This window comes from Botrytis porri, assembly GCF_014898465.1.
Source record: "Botrytis porri strain MUCL 3234 chromosome Unknown BPOR_008, whole genome shotgun sequence".
In the NCBI taxonomy this organism is placed as follows: domain Eukaryota; kingdom Fungi; phylum Ascomycota; class Leotiomycetes; order Helotiales; family Sclerotiniaceae; genus Botrytis; species Botrytis porri.
The window spans coordinates 1595745-1611205 of NW_024066082.1; the positions used below are offsets into that span (position 1 = coordinate 1595745).

General features: G+C 42.7%; 9 protein-coding genes across 9 annotated transcripts; 5 read left to right on the forward strand and 4 right to left on the reverse strand.

Moving 5' to 3' along the window:
• Positions 1 to 243: 243 nt before the first annotated feature.
• EAF01_006593 (uncharacterized protein) lies at positions 244 to 727 on the reverse strand (the record flags this gene model as incomplete). Its single annotated transcript, XM_038914847.1, has 2 exons — positions 244 to 336; positions 362 to 727. The coding sequence occupies 2 exons, from the start codon at positions 725 to 727 to the stop codon at positions 244 to 246; spliced, it is 459 nt and encodes a 152-aa protein (XP_038769802.1).
• A 798-nt stretch (positions 728 to 1525) lies between these two features.
• On the reverse strand, positions 1526 to 4050 carry EAF01_006594 (uncharacterized protein; the record flags this gene model as incomplete). The annotated part of the gene is made up of 5 exons (XM_038914848.1): positions 1526 to 2978; positions 3028 to 3392; positions 3443 to 3518; positions 3575 to 3759; positions 4012 to 4050. 5 exons carry the CDS (start codon positions 4048 to 4050, stop codon positions 1526 to 1528), a joined length of 2118 nt encoding a protein of 705 aa, XP_038769803.1.
• A 283-nt stretch (positions 4051 to 4333) lies between these two features.
• Positions 4334 to 5447, forward strand: EAF01_006595 (uncharacterized protein). Its single transcript, XM_038914849.1, has 3 exons — positions 4334 to 4725; positions 4783 to 5129; positions 5180 to 5447. Exons 1-3 carry the CDS (start codon positions 4588 to 4590, stop codon positions 5250 to 5252), a joined length of 558 nt encoding a protein of 185 aa, XP_038769804.1. The 5' UTR covers positions 4334 to 4587; the 3' UTR covers positions 5253 to 5447.
• A 223-nt stretch (positions 5448 to 5670) lies between these two features.
• On the reverse strand, positions 5671 to 6313 carry EAF01_006596 (uncharacterized protein; the record flags this gene model as incomplete). The annotated part of the gene is made up of 2 exons (XM_038914850.1): positions 5671 to 6182; positions 6242 to 6313. 2 exons carry the CDS (start codon positions 6311 to 6313, stop codon positions 5988 to 5990), a joined length of 267 nt encoding a protein of 88 aa, XP_038769805.1. The 3' UTR covers positions 5671 to 5987.
• A 1406-nt stretch (positions 6314 to 7719) lies between these two features.
• Positions 7720 to 8157, reverse strand: EAF01_006597 (uncharacterized protein; the record flags this gene model as incomplete). Its single annotated transcript, XM_038914851.1, has 3 exons — positions 7720 to 7795; positions 7864 to 7991; positions 8110 to 8157. 3 exons carry the CDS (start codon positions 8155 to 8157, stop codon positions 7720 to 7722), a joined length of 252 nt encoding a protein of 83 aa, XP_038769806.1.
• A 281-nt stretch (positions 8158 to 8438) lies between these two features.
• Positions 8439 to 9781, forward strand: EAF01_006598 (uncharacterized protein; the record flags this gene model as incomplete). Its single annotated transcript, XM_038914852.1, has 4 exons — positions 8439 to 8835; positions 8943 to 9004; positions 9060 to 9407; positions 9495 to 9781. Exons 1-4 carry the CDS (start codon positions 8693 to 8695, stop codon positions 9779 to 9781), a joined length of 840 nt encoding a protein of 279 aa, XP_038769807.1. The 5' UTR covers positions 8439 to 8692.
• Positions 9782 to 9808: 27 nt separating this feature from the next.
• EAF01_006599 (uncharacterized protein) lies at positions 9809 to 11504 on the forward strand (the record flags this gene model as incomplete). Its single annotated transcript, XM_038914853.1, has 5 exons — positions 9809 to 9960; positions 10302 to 10409; positions 10469 to 10711; positions 10764 to 11020; positions 11140 to 11504. The coding sequence occupies 5 exons, from the start codon at positions 9809 to 9811 to the stop codon at positions 11208 to 11210; spliced, it is 831 nt and encodes a 276-aa protein (XP_038769808.1). The 3' UTR covers positions 11211 to 11504.
• A 1000-nt stretch (positions 11505 to 12504) lies between these two features.
• On the forward strand, positions 12505 to 13099 carry EAF01_006600 (uncharacterized protein; the record flags this gene model as incomplete). Its single annotated transcript, XM_038914854.1, has 2 exons — positions 12505 to 12551; positions 12691 to 13099. 2 exons carry the CDS (start codon positions 12505 to 12507, stop codon positions 13097 to 13099), a joined length of 456 nt encoding a protein of 151 aa, XP_038769809.1.
• Positions 13100 to 13969: 870 nt separating this feature from the next.
• On the forward strand, positions 13970 to 14701 carry EAF01_006601 (uncharacterized protein; the record flags this gene model as incomplete). The annotated part of the gene is made up of 2 exons (XM_038914855.1): positions 13970 to 14196; positions 14224 to 14701. 2 exons carry the CDS (start codon positions 13970 to 13972, stop codon positions 14699 to 14701), a joined length of 705 nt encoding a protein of 234 aa, XP_038769810.1.
• Positions 14702 to 15461: the final 760 nt, after the last annotated feature.

The window sequence follows — 15461 nt, forward strand, 5'->3', positions numbered from 1 at the left end:
CTTGTTACTCCTGATCGAGTTGGAAACGGCATTTCCTCTATGTTGAAGTATCATCCACAATGCACAATTCCTTTCCGAGCTCCCGTGCCGGAAACCTGCATCACAACCCAGGGTCGCGCGTTTGAAAATTGCAGTTTGGAGATCACATTAATTTCACTCCTCTCTGTTCTTTGTCCAAGCCCTCGCAGGATTTAGTGGATATCTATCATAGTGTTTCCTTATTCTGAAGCGAGCGCAGAGAGATCACTTGGACAAACGGTCAGATAGGCTGTCGGGGCATTTATCATCGTCATTGAACTCGCTACCTGGTATTTCACTATTTCCAGCCCGTTCATCCTGAGATAAAAATATCAAAGAATACATGGCCTGTAACCTCAGAGCGCTTACTAGGAGGCAAAGGATTAATAACAAACGCAAAATAAGTCGACGTCCCCGATGAAGAACTGCTGGAATTGGTAAAAGGAATGACAGGGGATTCGTCACTCAACATTTCTAACGGCTCTAGAGACTCGGCCATGGGCCTATGAATTGCTATTGGAGGAAACAGAGTCGTACTATTAGGTAGATAGACTGTCGGAAGAATCGACATTGGGAAATTTACATTGCTTGTTGCAAACATGTGATTGTGTAATGTTGCAGAAGAATCGCAATACGCACGTGGCGCTACTGCAATCAAAATGGTAACCGCGTGTGGGGTGAGTACTGAAAGGAGAATTGGATATATCATGCCTACGGTTGCTGACCAGGTTTCTGAAATCACAACCCGAATGGGGAATTAACGCAGATCAATGAGCGGATCGAAAAGTGACAGAATTTCCATGCGTTAAAGTCGCCTCTGAGGACGAAAGGTACTGTGATCAACGCCAAAGCCATGCATACATCCATGAAACTTGAAGGATGATGTGGCGAATGTTGGTGGCACTGAGGCCTTCTGTGAGAGGATGAAGAGGCCCAGTTCGGTCAGGGACAACGGTTGGCCAAGGATAACAGTTACACAAATTACCAAGTACCTTGGCCAAGAAGTCTCTTGTTGCATATCGCAGAGTTGATGGTTCCGCGGGGTAATGACTGCACAAATATCATGATATGTCCGTTCAACTTTCCTGATAATGACCAAGCATTAGTCTAGAGCTGAAAATTATCAGCTAATTAGTGTGGAATTCTGGGGAAAATGTGACGATTGGATATCAATCGTGGCACCATAGAATGCAATTATTCTTATAAAATCATAAGTTCTTTAATCTTGGAAGCTTGCATCTGGTTTGCTAGTGTGAGTAGTGAATACCTTGATCGCATTTCTTCGGTTTTCACTATCGCGCACCACCAGTACGGTCTAAAGATTGATACGGACCCAAAGCACACTACTTCTTCAATTATTCGTAATTATTTTATCCTAAATTTAAAGAACAGCAATTGAAGAAAAAACAAGATTCCCATTGATTTAGTATATCATATCGAGTACAAATATATTGAGCCATAAAATCCTTCCCCAAATACTGTAGCAGAAATAAGTCGCTAAAAACTATCAATTAAACATAAGTAAATCACCGTTGGAACCCTGTCCTACTGCAGGTTGATAAACTTGCTCGGGTGCGTTCTGATTAACCACATATTGCATCTCGCCTCTGCCGACGGTAGGACTACCACCAAATCCTTCATCCTGTCCATTTAAGTTCATGCTTGCCATTTGCTGGCCAACACCGGCAAAGAACGCATCTGCTGCATCGACTGCTGCAGCAAGATCGCCTTGTCCACCGGGTTTCATCATAGGTTGAGAGTTTCCGAATGCAGAAAGCGATTTCTGCGCGTCCAAATCCCCATTTGGAAGATGCTGCTTTTGTAAAGCGGGTGAGTCTGTAAGGCGACGTGGGCGAGCGGAACGGAATACTTGCTGGACAGGTTTAAGGTAAACAGTAGCGAGAGTTCCAACGTTAAGGCACATTTCCTCAAGAGTGGCAGGGTCAAGTTTCTCCGATTCAGCTGTGATCGGAGGCTTTTCACCCATAACAATAGCTTTGGCTGTAGCCATATCTGAAGATAGCAGACGCCAGTACATGTAACCTCTGTCCCGCAAGTCCGGGTTATCTGTGTCTTCTGTGGCCCATTTCAACACTTTAGGAACAAGTTCTTGTCCTTTTGTTGGCCTTTGAATGAACAGTTTAACGGTCGCCGTGAGAAGAGCAAGTTGAACTTCCACTGGCTCATCTGCGAATGAATAGAGAAAATCTTCAAGTAAGACATCAGAGTTTTCTATCCGAGAGGCATATTGTCCAATAACCCAAATCATAGCAGCCTTAGCCTCGGGTTCATCTAACGAATCCAAATTCTCGCACAATGTACCGATTATGGACTCGTACTGATTGGGGTACTTCCTAAAAATGTTTCGAATTACCACTGTTGCTTCTTGTACAATGTATGTGACCTTTGTGGCCACTAGCTCCAGCAATGTATTAATACACTGTCTAGCTGCAGGCTCGATTTTGATAGCAAGCTTTCCGATTGCTCGGACAGATTTACGGACGAAGTGAACATCAATTTCTGTGGCGTATTCTCTCAATTCGGTAAGCACCTCTTGGATGTTCTTCTCGTTCGCCAACATGAAGATCAACTCCAGCTTTGTAACTTTGACATAAATTGGGTCATTATATTTGCAGAAGAATACTCGAATATCGTTGCGTAGAACTTCCGGCCTTCTTTGTAATATCAACAATGCATTGCGTAATGCGAGGTATTGAACCTCTGGACCCTTCGCCAATAGAGTGACTAAAGGGGGCGAGAGCTTCCGGCATAATGCTGAAATTTGCTTTTGGTCATTAATGTAGTTCATGAGGTACAAAACTACTCTTATGCATGTAAGAACGACTGCAGAATTTGAATGTGATAAACGCGGAGATATGCGCTCCGCTAGCAATAAAGCCTCGGAGGACTCTTGTGGAACATACGACATTAAGGCTTCTAAGATATATGTTTGGCCCCACCTGGTAATGTTAGGTCGTTCGATGGAAAATTGGGGAGTAGAATGCTTACTCGGAACAGTCTGGGAGAATTTGAACCATCTTAGAGGCATTACCGTAGTCAATAGTTAACTTGATAGCATCACTCCTCTCCCAGATATCCATCAAGCTGGCCAATGCACTAGCCACAACCGTTGGGTTATCATCCCTCAGCATTGAATTTAATCTGTCGATTAGATCTGAGCCTTCAACCAAATGCCTATCGTGATCGTATAGTTTTGCGACACAGAAAGCTGCCGTCTTGCGAACATACGGGTCTGCGTCTCGAAGGAGTTGCTTTGTAGGTGGTACTGTAGCTTCGACAAAATCTCGAACATGAATGTATGACATCGTACGCAGTGCAAGAGCTCTGACAAGAGGATTAGAGTCATTCATATCCTAGTCCGAATGGTTAGTTTCAGCAGGGAAGTGCGGAATTTGGAACTTGCCTCTTGCAAAGTAGGTAAAGCCTTGATAGCGACATCTGGTTTCATACGAGCATAGTTGACCAGAAACAGGAAGCACCTACTTTTGCGTCAGTTATTCGTTCGCGCAACTTTCAATGTAATTAGTCAACCCACATCTTCTTAATCTCCAAGCTGGGTATTTGCATACACCCAACAATATCTGGAAACAGAGCGACCATATCATTGTTGCTCATGGTCATATTGGCTACAATCTTCTTCAGAGCGATCTTCTTCGCGGCATGATTCTTGTCTTTCTTTCCACCACTATTCAATTCCAATCTTAGTTCCGCGACTTTGCCCTGTGGAGAACGATTATAAAGTGAGCCAACTGATCCATATCCCGCTGGTGGTATATAGGAAGGTAGAAACATAATAGCAGGATGCGCCTTCATTGTGAACTCCGAGATGATTGAATCTTACAGACTATAAGACCCCAAGCATCTTAGGTGCTACAAATATGCAACAGATCGGGCGAGCACATGGAAGGAAGTTGAGGCGCAAATGATATAATAAACTGTGAAATTGTACGATAATTGATCCAAGTGACATACCCTTGCAAAGAGCTTCGCATCTCCCCCGCCTGAGCTCATGATGTGCGAGCCTCAATCCCCTCGTGTGTATGGTGACTTTGTCGCTGTACCCTCGATCGTACACGAAACCCCTCCCAGTTCAATCTCGTAAGAAATGCGTCGACCACTGAGATCGTTCGTTTCCCAAGCCGGCACCACGGGGTAAATCGATAATGCGCCACAATCACCGACAGTATAACGTTTGAGTTTGTCGCAGATATCTCTCCATCGACTTGAGGAATCTTAAATTTCGCAGATATATTTTTATCAAATGTAAATGCAATGTTTGTAATTTGTGGTGCTCAAAACGGACTTCGAGAACGACGTGAAGTAAAGATCACCTAAAGGGGTGGCTCTAGTAAGCTCGGGATCGCGGATTTAAGCTAGCGTGGGAAGCTTATTCCATGGTGTCCGCTTCCTTGCTACCTGCTAGGTAAGAATTAACATTTGTAGTTTCTGCCTTAATACCTAATTTGACACGACGTGCGACGACGACAATTTACAAAGGATACGGGTCTATTCAATTATCCTTGAAACGCGAAATCGTAACTTATCAAAATGGCGGAGCTCGCGATTTCACCACCTCCCCCTCCCCCTCAATGGGTTGTAGATCTTAATACTCCACCATTATCGAAGCCAAAATCAGCAGGTATTCCAGATCCTCCAGGATATACAGCTTCCTCTTCTTCAAGCCGAGTATGTTATTTTCAATCCATATACTATTGACCGTCTGCTGAAATTTGTACTCTGCAGAAGCAAACCACCAAAACCCCACGACAACCTCCGACTCCCGCTGAAATGGATACACTGAAGCTTAAGAAAGCATGGGAAGTGGCTTTGGCTCCTGTCAAACAACTTCCAATGACGGCGATTATGATGTACATGTCAGGAAACTCTCTTCAGATATTCTCCATCATGATGGTGGTTATGGCATTCAAGAATCCTCTGATGGGACTTATGGCTACAAATCAAGCATTTGAACGTTTTGAGAGTGAAGGGACAAGAGGAAAGTTGGGTGTTGTTAAATTAGCATATGTTGCATGTCAAGTGATAGCTTTGGCGCTAGGAATATGGAAGGTTAACGGAATGGGATTATTACCGTAAGTTGTCTGTACAAATGGTTCGGGATAAAATGCTAATGGCGCTGCAGTACTACAAGGTCGGATTGGTTGGCTTGGGAGACAGCAAGAGATCCTCTAGAACGAGCTATTCCAGCTTTCTGAGGGATACGGCTTGCGAAGAATGTACGTTATGGCGTTAGGATATCATGGAACTATGAACAATAAAGTATATTAGGGCGCATATGTCGCGCTGATGCAATATAAGTCTCGTGAGCGATTGTTTAAACGAAGTAGTCCAAATTTCAAACAAAACACAGCACAGAGACTATCAGCGACACATATGCGCAGTGTTAGAGAGTGATGAAATTATGTTATTTTATCTGGATTATTGAAACATGCACTCGTTCGAGGTACGCCGCTGTACAACCCTCCCATGCTAATGCATTCTAATCCCACCCTCTAACTTTTGAGGCATCTATTATGTCTTCACATACCAATGACGATATATTGTTACACAGCGATATATCGATCAAACTTTGTGACTTTGCAATCATCCTCAGAATATATGTTATTGCACCAAAACGATTCTGTGCTTATCCTACATTCACCCCGAATTCGATGTCAGGCGGTAGTCTTGCAATTATAGAGAGACAGATTCGCATTCGAGCCATATATCTATCTGCAAGTGCAGATACAGATCTCACTTTATACATCGCACCGACTGCTCTTAAATCTTATCTCCATCTTTCGATCAACTAAATGCGACTAGTTCTCGTTGCGATTCTATACTTTGCCTGCCTCGATATTCTCCGAGAATTGAGATTTTGAATTCCTTCGATCCTGCATGAAATCTCCCCTGATCCAATCTCGCAAAATACCTGTTGACCAGCACTGCCCTTAAATCTCATTTCCTTTTCCGTTAGATCTTACTGTGGAGATTTCCTTTAACTGTGATTCCAACGCTTCCTTTACTTTATCGGTGTTTATGAAGTCCTCCATCAACAACTGTAGTCGCGTTACCCTGCATGTGTCGCATTTTTTATGAGAGCATTTGCTACATTTGTCCAACGTCATCTTATTGCGTTCACCGCACTTGAATCTTAAGTTAGCACATTGTTAGCTTCTTGTATTATTCTTAGGAATAAACTCACCCCTTGATTATCCCTCGATGCATTATCACAGCACATCCACATTGTGTCGCTGATGCTTGAAAAGTAAGGCATATTGTTTAGCAACTCTTATACTAGTTGCTAGTTGTGAAATGTTTCGTAAAGTTTGTTATCAATCTGGATGGATTTGGCGTCGTTGTATAATGTCTGCAGAGTGATACTTTCAAGGGTTCCGGAGTAATATTCTTCCAAGATTCATATGTTGCATCATAAAATGATGGTGGGAAGCTGAAGGGGGTTAGTTCTAGCCTACGGTTAAGCTGTGGGTTAAGTGTTGATTGAATATGTTCGGTACGGCCGTGAATAACTTTGAACTTTAAATCCATCCTTCGTACAGGAGGACAATCACCAACTGATTTGATATACTGCAGTGAGATTGAATACATGTTGCATGATGGCATCCATAGGATAGCCAAGCAATACTAAGGCCTCGGTTTACTTATTATCAAGACTGAAATCGTTCAACATCTAACCGCATTGAGGGAAGCTTCTCCCGTCAAACTCGAAGGATGGTATGCGGCCAACAGACCGAACCTTGTATTTCAACCTAAAATTAACCTTAATCCTGCTTCACAGAGGTGGTGGGTTGAGGTTGTTTGGACCGTGCTTAAGACCTTGCTGTTTGGCATGATTTCATTGCTGAGGCTGTATAGTGCTTGGCAAGTAGACGGCAAAGATGAATAGGGTCTAATGTTAATCTGGAGCAGCCTTTGAAGTTCGTAAGCCGTAGGAAAATACTTGGTAGTTTTTGATTGAGGAAAACGTAAATTACACACGGTACAGTAAAAGTTAAGCGGAGGGATTGGGTGGGGTGAGGGGAACCAATTTCATAAATTTCTCATCGCTCTGTGAATCAAGCTCCGTGAATCAAGCTCCGTGAATCAAGCAAGAAAATCGAAAAAGAAACATGACTTCGTTAAAATATCCGATTTTCAACCAGTTTATCAAGGAATCCGCCATTCTGTATGCACTTCGAGTGAAGAATGGAAATTTCTTAATAAATTTATCATCATCCATGTGATTGAGGGTATGTGAGCTTTCCAAATGAATAACAGAATCCACAGACAAGCAACTATTACAATCATAGCTTGAGAAGCTGGTGATAGACAAACATTGACTAGGCACTAACCGTAAACTGAATTGAAAAACGGCAAATCATGATCCTGCGAATGATGTCTATGAATGGCGGTGGGAATGTAGGCCCTTTGATCACAACAGCGATATTTGCTTCCAATCAATGCGAGTAAATTTAAGTCCTCTTGAAACTCATTTACTGGTAAATGGTATGAAAATGGGGGTGGGGAATGTCAGGAAGAACGTGGAATTCGGATCTTAACATGGTATCTGCATGTCTGCTCTGACTTGATGGGTTTTTGACCGCATTCTATATTTACACCCGAACCTGCGAAGTCGATTGGCAAAAAGGCTCAGCCGCTCATTTTCAATTCATGATATATCCTTTATCTTCCGGCATCCTTCTTGGTTGAGTCTGCGTTGTTTCCATTCTTGCTTCCCTCGATGCTTGCCATGAAGTCCCTAGTAGATGTTAGAGGAAGAAAATGACATATGCATGTGAAATCAAAAGATCCTCTCATTGAACCTACTTAATGTATTTCTCCTCATCTGGACTTTTGGCGTTAATTGGTGGAGTTGACTCCTTCTTTGCAGCAGATCCACCACGAGTGGACAAAGTGACGAGTCCAGCCATCGAACCGAGAACTGCCATAGCTAACTAGTATCGCGGTTCCTGTTAGTAAAACTCCCTGAATTCTGCTCATTGCGTAGCCTGTTCAATTGCACGTAGGAAAATCAAAGATTTTGAGTAGAGGACTTCGGAATAGGCCACTTACGTAGTGGGAGCCAACTTGCTTTCCGGCGATTTGATAGTAAGAAACCATTTTGACGAGTTCGAGATTTGACTAAATCGATAATTGTTCGAATATGGTTGCGGTGACGGAGTGAAGGTTCGTGATAGAATTGATCCGGTACAGTTTGATTGAACTGGAGCCATACAAATTTCCAAGCTAGGCGATTTAAGCGCTAAGCGCGCACCGTAAGATTCCGAGATGCCGATTGTCTTCCCGTCCCGCGTTGAGGGACAGAACAAAGCGAGGCAAGCAGAAGGGTTCCGCTTCCAGCTTTCCACTCCACCTTTTAGCGTCTAGGAATCCGAGGAGTACCAGCAACAAGCAACCCCCCCCCCCCCCCCCCCCCACTCGTGGATATCGCCATTTCCCCATGCCAGGACCGGACGAGAACACCGGTTAATACTTGACGAGTTCTTCCGTCCGAGGGCATAGAAAAGGAATGCGACAAAAGACACCAGTTTTTTTTTCACGATTAAAACAGCTAATCAGATTTTGAAAGCTACTTGATACACCATTTACTGTTCACTGGTTTCCACTTCAATATCTTCAGTATAAACAAGGAAATATGGCTGGAAAGGATAGCAATAACTCTCGAGGTCCACCCCCGACTAGTCTACCGGACGTGGAAAAGCTTCCTGATGGAATGCAAAAGATCGTAGACAAAGCAGATAAGGAGGACAACTTCTATGATGAGCTCTATGATGGATAGTATGTATCCGCGCGACTCTTGCCTCAGCTAGCCTCTTGCACTCGAGATTCACACAGACTCATCAAGTACTATTTTAACTCACAAAATGCTAATTGTGATGCGACAGTGCTCCTCAGACCACCGAAAGCAATATTCGATACGCGGCTTATGCTACTCGCATACGAACAGGTCAGTTTCTTCATATGGCATGCAGTTCTAGAATTTTGGCTAAGATCTCTGATAGCCCTATTATCTGCGCAACGATACGTAGCTTATACATCAGATATCGGGGAATCTTTTCGACCCGTAGCTCATCCAAACTGGGTTCGAGCAGCTTATGGCGTCTCATGGGCCTATCTCATTGGCGATGTCACACATGAGGGATACAAGGCATACTGTAGGAATCAGGAGGTTTTGCATCCGGAACTTCCGCGAGAAGCAATGCACGATCGATACAATGATGCAAAGACGGATCTTAAGATAGCCGCCAATGAGAACGGGGTGCCATTAAAACCTCGTCAAGTTGCGCCACTGGATGATTACAGGACAGTAATGGCACAGCGTGCCCTATTTCAAGGAATTGCTTCTATGGGTAAGTGCCTTGATTTTTCTTTTTCGCTGTCATGCTGAAAATGATGTTAGAAGAGTTCCACCAAGAAACCATCACTAACGCGAGCAGGTTTACCCGCCTTTACCATTCATTCCATTGTGCGGTACTCCGGTAAATACATGAAGAATGTCAAGAATGTAAGGGTTAGAACATGGGGCCCCATAGGTCTGGGACTGGCTGCTGTACCCGCTTTACCTTTCTTGTTTGACAAGCCTGTCGAGGAAGCAGTTGAATTTGTATTCCATAAAGGCTTCGAGGCCTTCGGCGGTAAACCTGCCGTGGGTAACGCACCTGTCACGGGTCGGGAACATTTGTTAGAGCGACCCGAGAAGGCAAAGAAAGAAAAAGAATTGTGACGAATAGTTACTTTCAAAATTTGGAGCATGGCGTTTAGGAGACATCCATCTCTATTGGTATTGGGTCAGCATAATATCAGTTCCATTTCGAATTGCGTTGATTTCTTTTTCCATTATTTTTGGTTTCTCACACGCAAAAGGTTGGTTGCACTCAAGTATACTTCTATTTCCAAAGAGTGGTACAAGAGAATTTTTAGTTTCATGATTCACAATTCCTTAATTTTTATCTTCATTTACGAAACAGAATCGACATATTCTACGCCGAGTGGCTGTACTCTCAGCTTTTTCAATATCAAACAACCGACCCGATTAGTATTCCGATGTTGGTTCACAAACACTATTCTTCTTGCCTACTTGAGATCTGAATGGTAGATAGACTGATTTCCAACCTTTCTAATCGGAATTGTCATGCCATATAAGTTTAAGGTATAGTACATGAATGTGATTCACTTTCTCTGCAGTGACTTTATAAACTTTGAAAATGTCTTTTGTTTTTCTACTTAGCTCCAAAAGGGAACAGCATCATGGCGGCCGTAAGATTCAACCAAGACTTGATAAAACTGGTCGAAACTGCCGACATTGCGAAGCCTATGTGTGATGAGTTCAAGAAGATGATTTCAGGAATGAAGTCGGTACATCTCGACTCAAAAATACCTTGATATGATCACTGATTCTTGTGGCGTTTAGTTTCAAGGCATGTCTAGCCGATTGTATGCCCAAATTCAAGTTGAACGTACGTCGACATTTACTTAACTTCAATGAAAACTCCATAAACGAAGAAGATACTCTTGACGACCTCAAAAATCGTCGAATGGCCGTAGCCAAGACCTTGTTTGGCAAACTTGGTTTGGATACCAATATCGAGGCTCCATTATTCTGTACCTGGGGCTGCAACACGTTTATTGGTAAAAATGTCTATATCAACAGGGAGTACGTCACATATTGCTATCCTGCCGAGATTCTACTAAGTATGGTATTACAGTGTCTCGATCTTTGATAGCGCACCCGTTCAAATTGGCGATCGTGTTCTCATTGGACCCGGTGTCTGTATATGCACCGATACACATGAAGTTGACGCTGTATCGAGAAAACAAAGCCAAGCAGGATCTTATGCAAAACCAATAGTTATTGGCGACGATTGCTGGATTGGGGGAAGAGCAGTTATAGTTGCAGGGGTCACTATTGGGAATGGATCGACGGTTGCAGCTGGGGCTGTTGTGGTCAAGGATATTGAAGCAAGTAAGTGCTATGCCTTTCTCATTTGGTTCTTTTAGCCTTGTCATTCACGATGCGCGCTTCAAGCACGTGCGATAGACCGGGTTGGGAATTGTTTCGCTTAGATATTGATGCGTGTACAGATTGTCTTGTTGGTGGTGTGCCTGCCAAGATCATCAGGAGACTTGATAACGGAGCTATATCGCCAAAGTAATATTCTGCGGCTTTGATACTTTTTTCCATTTCGGCGGCATATTTTTTGGGGACTTTAGGGGGTGTGGAGGACTATTTGGAGTCAGGTGAACCCCTATATATGTAATATTGTTATCTCGATGGTTATATATCGTTGATGTATTCGGGCTTTCTTATATAGTTGCACCTAGTCTGCACAGATCACTAGATATAATGGAGATCCTTATACTTACTTGAACCAAGAGCGAGTTCCCAGACTAGATTTTTCTTGTTCTTCAGGCACCTGATGCTCTAAGATCATAGGTAGTCATACAAGTGGCCTCGAAGTATGATGCGGATCTTCGGCGCGGCCTTAAAGCTCAGCATGTTGTTTGCAAATCTTTGAAATGTTTTTGATATTTACATTCAATATCTGATGAGTTTGATGGCACTGAAACGAGCGCTCATAAGCTGGCCGCTATAAATGTGAATTCCAATAGCTGTGTGTAGGAGTGAGAAGAAATTCCCATTTGTGCGCCATGCGTGTGTTAGAATTAGTATGTCGAACTTGGCTTCGAATATTACATACCGTGGGAACTGTAAAGCTGATATTGATAACATTATAATATCATGCCATGCTCGAAAGTTCATTGTTTGGATCATTATCTAGATTTTAGGATGTGAAAACTCCGGAATCGAAATCCCACATAATACTAGCGGCAATTTGATACCTACCTATTTGGTGCTGAGTCTTTTCCCTCTCGATTTTTGGTTGAATGACCTGCCTGTTCTGGGTGTAGTGATGCAAATTTTGCATCCAACCTCTTACTCATCCTTGCTTCTTGAATATTTGAATAGAATTTGGCGAGGAATAATCAAATCTTCTGAGTGGAACCATAGGGTTTGCCTTTCCTTCATGAATCATGATCCGAAGAAAGACTATCCTATTGAACATAAGAAGGATTTTACAAGACAAGTCCCACTTGATATCACGTCATTCAATCTCTTCCCCAGAAAGACAGTTGATTCTAGGATTTCACCGCCCAGGCACATATCGTTTATGATGCGAAAAGTATGACTCTAAAAACACTCATCAATAGAATTTGTGTATGAGTTGAGCATAATGAGTCTAAAATGACTGGCAACTCTGGAGATGAATTAGGAATAGCAGCTAAATGTGATCTTGATAGTGTTCGAAGGATCCCCTTCCTTTCCTCTTCTTTTCTTTTTGCTTATGTTCCTCAATACTCGAAAATATTAAGACCCGAGAACAATACCTTGCCCACTTACAACTTACAATAATCGTGTCGAATGTCGAATATCCGGCTTCACCAAACATGACGGAAATTCCAAGGATTGACAATTCAACCACCGCAGCCGAAGAGTATGGTCTCCAAAAACCGTTCATGTAGTAGCTTCTCTTTGTTGATTTTTTATGTAGATGTCAGTCGACCTTGAATCTGCCCAACTACATTTCTGGTGAGAGCAAGAATTCATGATGACATCACTCTCAACACACGCAGTGCTATCGATGGTAAAGTTAGACGTATTGTAATCCGTGCTGGATGCGTACTTGGATCTAAAATACATCTCAAAGCAAATGTCTACCTTCATCACAATGTAGAAGTCGACCATGACACGAAAATCGAGGAGGAGGTGGATATCTTGCGAAACACTAAGATTGAATCTCATGCAAAGATTGGACGACGCGTTCACATTGGTGAAGGGGTGAAGGTTGGTCGAGCAACCTCGATAGGTAAACACTCAAATATTGATTCTGGAGCGAAAATTGGAGCAAATTGTGTATTGGAATGGGGGTCTCCATCAAAGCCGGCGCAGTCATACAGAGTGAAGTACAAATTGGAGATAGAACAAGCATCAGCAGAAATTCGTGGGTTCTCAATGGAGCGAAGCTCGGTCGAAACAATTTGATCAGGGAGCGCGCTGAAGTTGGGAACAATGCAAGAATTGGAGATAGAACTTGCATTGCCAGTGATGTTGTTGTGCTGAGAGGAGTACAGATAGGTGAGTGGGTCACCGTAGAAGAAGGTGGAATAGTCGATGAGAATATCCCTGATGTTCGGGGTACAAATTAGTATAGCGAGCATGAGATCATACTTGCTACTATACTTTTCGGCGTCGTCATTCCATAGCTGGACATATATTAATAAACTTGCGTAGATTTCAAACATATAGTCTACTTTCGGCGATTTAAAAATCAAAAGAGGTAGGAACTTGTCAATCATCTACTAAAATGAAAGTTCTAATCGTGGTTTCCTAGAGTGGCTTGATTACATGCATCACGCAAGATTCCACTCATGGTTTCCGAAGATGACTGCAAAGCTCAAACTTTCTACTATGAAAGAACTATCTCTTCGTTCCTTGGGATGACTTAAGTGTAAATACGACTAGTATAAAAGCGCAAGCTCATTGCGCAGAGCGCCCAATAATCCAGACCGACAGACTAATTCGAATTCTTCAGTGTTTTACAGCAGTATGCTATGCAAAGCGAAAAAGTATCTCCAACCATATTAATGATCTCACTGAACTCAAAAAAGAATGTATCTCTGCTAGGCTGAAATCCAGAGCGGGTGGCAATGAAACGGCTCCAAATCATAGCAATCGAGAAGTTTCGGTTGTGGCTTCTTGAATGAGTGAACATCACAAACTATTATCCAACGACTCGATCTCTGTTTCCCAAAATGATGATCCACTGGTATCAAGCAATGGATGATCTACATGTACTATTCAACCATTCATAGAAAGACAAAAACAGTATTCGTATCAATAGGAAAATAAACAATGGCAAATTTACCACCAAATATCGATTTTGACAGGCATGAGTGGGCAGCTATGGCTGATTTCACAGGCCAAAACGTCTATTCTACCAGCGCTAATGCTTATGGATACGCGAATTTAAGAATTTATAACAAAGAAGCTGTAACCAGGCTAGAGCACACTCATGAACTTTTTATAATACATCATACTGTTGCGGCAGATTCACGTTGCCATGGGTTCAATACATCAATGTAACGTATATCCAATATCCGAAACAGAGGCTCTACTGACAGCTTTACTGGTAGCATCAAGATTAGCGGTAGATGCGGTATCATTATCTGCAGACCTGGTATGATTAGCTCTATGGTTCATCTCAACGCCAGTGATGAAAAGATTATCCTAAAAACCGGGTGTAGAATTGACAACGATGTTTACATTGGTCCTGGTGTAGTGATTGGGATCGGTGTACATGTCTGCGCAAATGTTCGGATAGCTGGCGACACAGAGATCAGCAATCATACAAACGTGGAAAGCGGCGTGATTATTGGCTGGAACGTACGCATTGGCGCGAATGTATTGATTGGGCAAAACGTCGTAATCGGAAGGAATGTTGTGATTGGAATATCGGCAGTTATTGAAATGGGTGTTGTAATTGAGGACAATGTACGCATTGGAACCATGGCAAAGATCCCGAGGATGGGGAGAATAAAGGCTGGCACGAAAGTTGGAGACAATGCTATATACTCTCCTCAGTAATATCTTCAAGGGACTATTCTCCAGCCGAACATCAGATGGGCACACAGATGTTGGGACTTTCAGGGGTTTCTATCGTCCAGGTAAAAATGTAAGATTACTTTAGTCAACCTGCGTCGAGATTCATAAATTTACTCTCTGAAGGAAATAGAGACAGGAAACATCACCTACAAGTTTTTGGACTACCATTTGGTGGTATTAGACTAAGCAAATCCCATAAATCATTAATAACAAGTTCTCGCAGTGAATTTCTCAAATGATCGGGACATCTCACTCCGAATACAGTCTCTCAAAAGTCCAAAGCTATACTCTCTAAATAATTCTAGGAAAGCTCTTCATATCATTTCAGTGTAGCCAACTAAGGTAGTTATTTACCTGAGCCACAATATTCGGCAACAAAGACAGGCGCAGACATCTACTCTAGTAGCGAGGCCTAGCTCTGGATGATCACTCAGTGGGAACTTTCCCGGATAAAGTAGCGAGTTATAGCCAGAAATTCTAGAGTAAGTGTTCCTGACAGGGTTCAGAATCTCCATGTTGAAGAACACCGCAGCATCAATGCCTCGCCAAATGAGAGACGATAAAATGAAGTTCAAGAGATAGAATTCTGTGTCTAGATCACAAACCCACAGCTCAATGTCAACCATCATTAATTTCGGATTTCGGATCAGTAGCACACAGAGACTACTCATATTGCTTCATGCCAAATATTGAGAGTTAGGGAGCGGCAATCAAGCGAAGTATGTGGGGATAGAGCATTATA